This window comes from Carassius gibelio, chromosome B21, assembly GCF_023724105.1.
Source record: "Carassius gibelio isolate Cgi1373 ecotype wild population from Czech Republic chromosome B21, carGib1.2-hapl.c, whole genome shotgun sequence".
Lineage (NCBI taxonomy): Eukaryota > Metazoa > Chordata > Actinopteri > Cypriniformes > Cyprinidae > Carassius > Carassius gibelio.
The window spans coordinates 24,666,794-24,674,293 of NC_068416.1; the positions used below are offsets into that span (position 1 = coordinate 24,666,794).

At 32.0% G+C, this 7,500-nt stretch overlaps 1 protein-coding gene and 1 long non-coding RNA gene across 4 annotated transcripts in view; one reads left to right on the forward strand and one right to left on the reverse strand.

Annotated features, from left to right (window-relative positions):
* The window catches only part of LOC127985470 (uncharacterized), a 6,495-nt gene extending 2,472 nt beyond the window's left edge, over positions 1-4,023 (forward strand). Inside the window, exons 2-4 of the long non-coding RNA XR_008160665.1 lie at positions 1,118-1,249; positions 2,377-2,447; positions 3,768-4,023. This is a non-coding gene — a long non-coding RNA (uncharacterized LOC127985470). The remainder of the gene's footprint in view (positions 1-1,117; positions 1,250-2,376; positions 2,448-3,767) is intronic.
* slc4a4b (solute carrier family 4 member 4b) overlaps positions 1-7,123 on the reverse strand; it is a 44,832-nt gene extending 37,709 nt beyond the window's left edge. For 2 of the 3 annotated variants that reach the window (XM_052587475.1, XM_052587474.1), the window contains exon 1: positions 6,748-7,122. In XM_052587475.1, coding sequence (XP_052443435.1) covers positions 6,748-6,764 — 17 coding nt within the window. In that variant the 5' untranslated portion in view covers positions 6,765-7,122. Of the gene's footprint in view, positions 1-6,747 lie in introns of all 3 variants that reach the window. The other variant, XM_052587476.1, reaches the window with a different exon arrangement.
* Between the last annotated feature and the right edge of the window lie 377 nt (positions 7,124-7,500).

The following is a 7,500-nucleotide window of genomic DNA, read 5'->3' on the forward strand; positions in this document are numbered from 1 at the left end:
TTCAAGTTTAGTTTAGTTTAGCCGGGTGTTAAGCTCGAGTTTAGTGCAACACCTGTTTGAGATGTTGAGATGTAGTCTAACAGTCAGACCAAATAGTGTAGATTTCTTTTATTCCCGAGCAGCTCGAGCCAGTTAATCATTCCTTCGGACAGCGCAGACGTCATAAAAGACAGACGAGGAGAGAAAGTCCAAAACACACCTGAGACTCTGGATACAATCAATGCCACCATCCTAAACTAAACAAGAGCCATTGATGGGACGGACTGTTCGATACTTTTATTCAGCAAGGATGCTTTAAAATAATCAAAAGTGACTGTAAAGACTTTTTTTATTATTATTTATGTTCTAAATCAATTCTATTCTTGTTTTGTTTTTTTACACGGATAATAATAATAATAAAAAGGTTGTGGGTTCGATTCCCGGGAAACACATGTTAGGTAAAAATTGATAGCCTGAATGCACTGTAAGTCGCTTTGGATAAAAGCGTCTGCTAAATGCATAAATTTAACTTAATTATTAAATGTTTCTTGAGCAGTAAATCAGCATATTTGAATGATTTCTGAAGGATCATGTGACTCTGAAGACTGGAGGAATGATGCTGAAAATACAGCTGCACATCACAGGAATAAATTATATTTAAAAATATATTCAAATAGACAACAGCTATTTTAAATAGTAATAATATTTCAAAATTATACTGTTTTTACTGGATTTTTTATTAAATAAATACAGCCTTGGTGAGCATAAAAGACTACTTTTCACAAACATGAACAAAATCCTACCCCAAACTTATGAATGGGAGCATGTTTTAATTCATAAATAAGCCGAACAAAGTTTTTCTGTTAAATAGCATGAATGATTTGTCCCTATAGTGAGACCAGACCAGCACTAACTATTACCACAGAACTTTTCTCCATCATCTACACCTATTTTCCTCATTCCACGTCTATCGTCCTCATCTCGTCTGTGCACTTCCTGTCAGTCCTATAGCCATTCTTTTCATTTCATACAAGGCTTCCTTTGTTTCCTACAGAACTCTTGCTCTATGCTGTCTCTGCCTCATATTATGTTCACTTCCTAGTGTTTTGATCTATCTCTTTTCTATTCCTCTTTTCAGTCTACCTCTCCTGCTTCAGCAAAGCTGCGTGCTGAGGGACAGGATCAGGACGCAGGGATCACTGGGAATAAATCTGCTTTCTTTAACCACTTACACAACACTGCAGTCCGATCTACAACAAACGATTACAAGGTTACTTCATTATACAACTTAACAGTGTTCTATAGAAAGAAACTTGAAAAGCTGTCCATGTAACACCCAGCTTCACAACATGAAGATCTGTAAGGGCTCTGTAGATTGATTGATACTGCATGTAAAACACATTTCAGATTATATATAAATAATAGATTAGTATACATATACTATACATAGTAGATTCTTTTGTAGATAAATAATTTTTCTGTTATATAAACATATTTCTTTTAAATGACATCAAAAAATGTAAGTTTTATTTTTAAATAATTTTTAAGAAATTTATCATTATTAAATTTCCTTTAAATGATATTTAGAAATAAAATTTAGATTTATAGCATTATAAAAACATTTCTATATGTTGCATATATACACATTTCTTTAAAATTACGTGAAATAACATATATAATAATATTATTATATTTAATTTTTAAGAAATGTAAAAGAAAATAATAATAATAATAATAATAATAATAAATATATATTTATACATTTTATATGGTTATTTTACATATATTTATTTAAACTGTAGAAAAAATAGATTTAACTTTAAATCATTTTAAATTATTAATGATTTATTTGAAATAATTTGAAATATAATTTATATAGGATTCACATATAAACAGATTTTTTTAAATAGTAAAAACAATTATTTAAATATAAAAAATTCTTACAATTTAAAAAAAAATACTATATGGTTCTTTAACATATTTCTTTCAAATATAGAAAAAAATATTTTACTTTAAAATCACTATAAATTATTAATAATTTATTTTAAATATACTTTCTATAGGTTTCATATATAAAATTGATTTAAAAATAATAATAATAATAATAAATTATTGTTGTTACATCCTTTGGTTATTTTTACAGTACAAAATAACATTAAACAGATGTTTAAATCTCTTTCTGTCACACAATTTAGTGGCACATATAGTTAATTTAGAAACTAGGTCAAAACTTGTTTACCATAATGAAATTAATGTTATGGATGATAATACAACTAAAGATTAAACAGCAATTATGGTGAGAATTTCAAGCATTTGGGGTCCCGGGGTCATAAAAGAGTCACAATCCCTCATATAACAGACAAATGAAAGAGTAAATGCTTTGGTCATCTTGCACAGATACTCTAGATGGATTCCACACACTTCAGCACTGGTCACTTCATAGACACCCATCAGTGAATATTTGTGAGGTGAGCGTAAGCACACAGCGCTCAAACACTTCCAAACACCAAAACTGCTAGAGACTCCAACAAGACTGATGAAGCGGAGGAACACAGCATGATTTCAAGATGAGAACTAATCTCAAATATCAAACTGAGACATTAAAGGGTTAAACAAAATTGATTGTCAACAAGAAATTATAGTCGCAAACCACTGTTCCACCATAATGCTTTATTTACCAATGAAACCGAATATTCAATGAGAACAAAAATTAGCATGATTGGATCAGGAAATTTCAGCCTCCCGAGCAACTTCATGTATTAAAATTGGTCTATTATTTTCTTATTATTGCATAAAATGTAATAAAATGATTAAAAGTATTTGACATACCATGCAAAACTATTAAAAGTGTTTTCATTTAAATGGTTGAATATAAAAATTATTAAATAAAATATAAAAAATATTATATATTTTTTTGTTTACACACACACGTATATATATATATATATATATATATATATATATATATATATATATATATATATATATATATATATATATATATATATATATACATACATACATATATATATATATATATATATATATATATATATATATATACATACATACATATATATATATATATATATATATATATATATATATATATATATATTATGCACACACATTAGAGGTTAGAAATTTTAACTAAAATTTTAAAACATTTTAATATTACTGTACCTTGGCAACTACCTGAAAATTGTTAGTGTCTGTTAAAGTTGAAGTAATACGATTAATCATAATAATAAAATAACAATAAAATAAAATATTTAAAAATGGGGAAAAAAACGAATTCAAATTTCAAAAATAACCAAAGCTTACCCTATAGTTAAAATTAAAACTGAAAATATAAACATAAAAGCTAATGATTCATCGTTCATTAAAAAACTATAATAGTATACAAATAATACTATAATAACAATAAATTACAGCTTTAACTGGTGGCTTAAGGCTGCATTACTTGAAATATCTGCTTAAAACAATGTTATTTTGCTATTGGTTCACATAATGTCCCCCGCCTACTTGGCCTAGATGACATCATCTGAAATAGAAAGCCTTTTCAAAGCAAATTGTTATATTATTTAAACTTCTTTTTCCCTACATGCCCTGATGAATCACGCACGGTAAGCTCAGGAACATGTTTAAGAAAGTAAAAGAGTCAGTTTTGAATTCACGCTGACTTTAAATAATGATTTTATCACCACAGATGTGAAAGCAGCTGGCCTGTGTCAAAACCTGTTCACATACAGTAGATCCATTCTGATACATGAATCTTTCTATTTCAGAACTCGGCGTATCGCTATAGTATCCCAGCATGCTCAGGGTCACTCCTGTCCGTCATGCACAGATGACCTCAGTCTCAAGGAGAAGAAAAGAGATATCAGAGTCATGAGAGCAGAGTTTACAGAAGACATGCCACTGTGACTCTGCACTTTCCAATGAAAGATCTTTCACAATGTGTGTGCTGTCTGCTTCAGACGGTCAATGAAAGAGGACAGGGCAGTCACACAGGTGTAGATCAACAGGTGAGAGCGATCGATCATGCAATGCTCTCGTACACACAGATCGTTAACCCTGTGCCAATGAGGAAATATTAAACATTTTTCTTAAGAAAACCAGGCTATTTTCATTCTTCCAGGTTACAGATTAAAAATTGCACTTATCTTAAGTACCATACATTTCTAACAGTGATGTCATCTTTAACTTAAACTAGTACATTTTTGATAATTAAAATAAATGTTGTTGTTTTTTTTTATGGAAAACTTTAAATATAAAATAAATAAATAATAATATCACCTACATGTTGTCATTATAAACTAAATTTAAAACAGCAAAAATTGTTTTTATAAAAAGTTATAATAAAATAAAAATAAAATATGAAAAGCCACCTTCAGTGGAATATTTTAAATGTCACCCTGGGAACAAACTTAAACAAATATGTTTAAGTACTAAAGTTGAATAATAATAACAATAACAATAACAATAACAATAATAATAATAACTATAATAATAATAATAATAATAATAATAATAATAATAATAATACAAATTAAAATAATACATAAATAAAAGTTAATTCAAATAATAATAAATAGCATATAGTTAATATAATAGTATATTTAATCCTAAAATAACTGCTTTTTAGACATGGTTATACCATGATATTCTTGATAAAGCAATTTTTTGGACATGAACCATGATAATACCATGATTTTAGACATATATACACCATGGTATTCTTTGAGTGCCATATCAATAATATATAAATTAAATCAAATTGTTTCATTCATTTAGCAGACACTTTTATCCAAAGCGACTTACAGTGTATTCAGGCTATCAATTTTTACCTATCATGTGTTCCTATCATGTTATATATACACACACACACACACACACACACACACACACACTAGGATGTTGATTTATATAGTATATTTATTGTATATATAGATGCCGTTTTATATATATATATATATATATATATATATATATAATGGCATCACACGGTATTGCTATGGTATTTTAAAGTACTCTTAGGTACTTAAACAATCTTTACTATAGACTAAATTAACTACCAGTATTTTTTGTAAGGGTTAATTTACCAGAAATGAAAGTAAGTGCTTATTAAAGTGTTAAACTCTAAGTGTCATTAGCACTGAAACCACACACCACATGATCCATTCACTCACATCTGAAGAGCCCTATTGGTCAAAAAAAAAAATCTGATCCCTGCAGGCAGCTGGGTTTTTTTTTTTTTTTAGAACAGCACAAACTGCACTGAACTAAAAAGAGCTTGAATCCCTTGCATTATATCAGCCACTGGTTTCTGGAAGGCTAAGCAACGCACACATTGCTTCTGGACGCTAAGGAGCTAATTGGTTTTGACAGGAGCTTCTTGGAAAAAGATTACATTGACCGCTCAAGCCACGGCTTCAGGGAACCTGTAAAGAGGGCGACTTAAAGCAGCGTGGCTTGGCAGTAACATCCGAATGAACAGAGTGAACGACATCATACATCATGTGTCAGCGGTGGAGACCCCATGAGATATCCCCATTCACTCAAAACAAAGACAGTTCTCGGGTTTCAGCGAAGAACCCTCTACTTTTAAAGATAAAGGCTCTTTATTGGAATCTTTGGTTCCATGAAGAACCTTCAACATCCACGTAATCTTTCATTCCTGCAAAAAGTTCTTTAGATCATTAAATGTTCTCAGTACCGAGAAATGTGGTTCAAGAACTGTACACTGAAGAGTCTGAGGAACCCAAAATGGTTCTTCCATGGCATCAGTGTGAAAGCTCTTTTTTGGGTCTTTACTTAAAAGAGTTGATTCTTCGAAGAGCCAAAAAGTTCTTGATGTTTCTTTAAAAGTTTTTGTTTTCCAGCTAAGAACCAGTTTTGGTTCTTGGGTTGCTATATAGTCCTTTGGGGAGCCTTTGGGCTTTAGAAATGAGAGAAATAAGTAATTAAAAAAGTACAATTATATACATACATCTGATCAAGAAACTTTTTTTGGCTCTTTAAGGTATTGGTTTCTGGATTCTGAAGCACCAAGTTCACAGATGTTTTAAAGAATGTAGAATAAAATGTTCAGAATGGTTCTCGCTTATCTAGAGTCCTTCACCGTTGGTTCTCCAAATCAGAATGAATTCTGGGCTCTAATTGTTTTTTGTTTTAGAATTTTTTCTAAAGAACAAAACGTGATTGAGGAACCTGAACAGGTTCTCTGACGGAATGAATCACTTTTGGTTCTTGTTGCTGATCAAGAACAGTTTTTGGCTCTCTAAAGTCCAGCACATTGGGTTCTGAAGCATCTCCGATGGTTTGTTATTAAGAAGCCGAGAATAAAAGGTGATCATGAAAACGAAGCAGGTTCTCTGATGAAATTTAACAATTTTGATTCTTCATGATGATCAAAAACAGCATTTCGTTCAACATATTGGTTTCTGAAGTGCCAAGATCATCTGTAATTCTCGTTCAAGAAACCTTCATAAATGTTGAACATTTAGGATGTCCACGACCTGTCAAAAGTATGAAACTGTCCAGTTTAATGTCTTAAATAGATAATAACCTCCGTGCCTGAAACCTGAAGCCCTAACCGCACAGACTCGGAGCTGATCTGTTGCTCTGTCCTGAAGGATACTGTTACATCTTTACTTTTTAGTGTAGAAGCAGGACAGATCCAGGGTGGGAGGGCTGTTCTCAATCCCCTCATGGAAACACAACCGATCTCGCCTGGGAAGAGTGCATGCAAATAATGGTACTCACTTGTTTTTGTCGCTCATGTTGACCGTGCCGCACGCGTCCTCTTCTATCAAAGTAGCTGGAACTTCTCCTTACGCTGAATTAAAGTGCGTCCAGGCTTCAGAAAGACGCGCAAGTGCGAATTCGCTCCAAGTTCAGCGTGTCTGGATGCGTAAATGCAGGAGCACATACAGAGACTCACTCCTGTTTGTCTGGAGCCGGAGATAATTCGCTGTTGCTTCTACTATCTACAATGCATTCGGTCACTCCAGCAGTCATAACGCAACAGGCTCACGAACTCTCCCCGTGGCGTCGGAACACGCTCCACGTTGCGCGTAAAGCTGCTCGCGTCGCGCTCGTCTCGAGCCGTGTTCCATATTTAAAGATCTCGCCCTCCTCCAGCGTGACGCAGCAGGGGGAGGAAGAGACACGAGAGGTCAGCATGTGAGATGCAACAGTGAATACCTGCATGAAAACATCTGAAAAATACTCAAGTTCACAGTCAGGCAACCTTTCTGAAATATGTACAGCACATGCATTTAATCAAACACGCGTAAGTGAAGCATAAATGATTGCTTTTATAACTTTAACAAGCAATATGTAAGTTTGCATATACGTATAATGCTTATATATTGTATAAGTTATTTTATTCTGCGTAACATGGCTTTAGCAAGGAATATGTGTGTGTGTGTGTGTAGATATATATATATATATAAATATAAATGTGTGTGTGATTAAGATTAATAAATGCTGTAGAGGGTCTCTTAACTAGTTTTT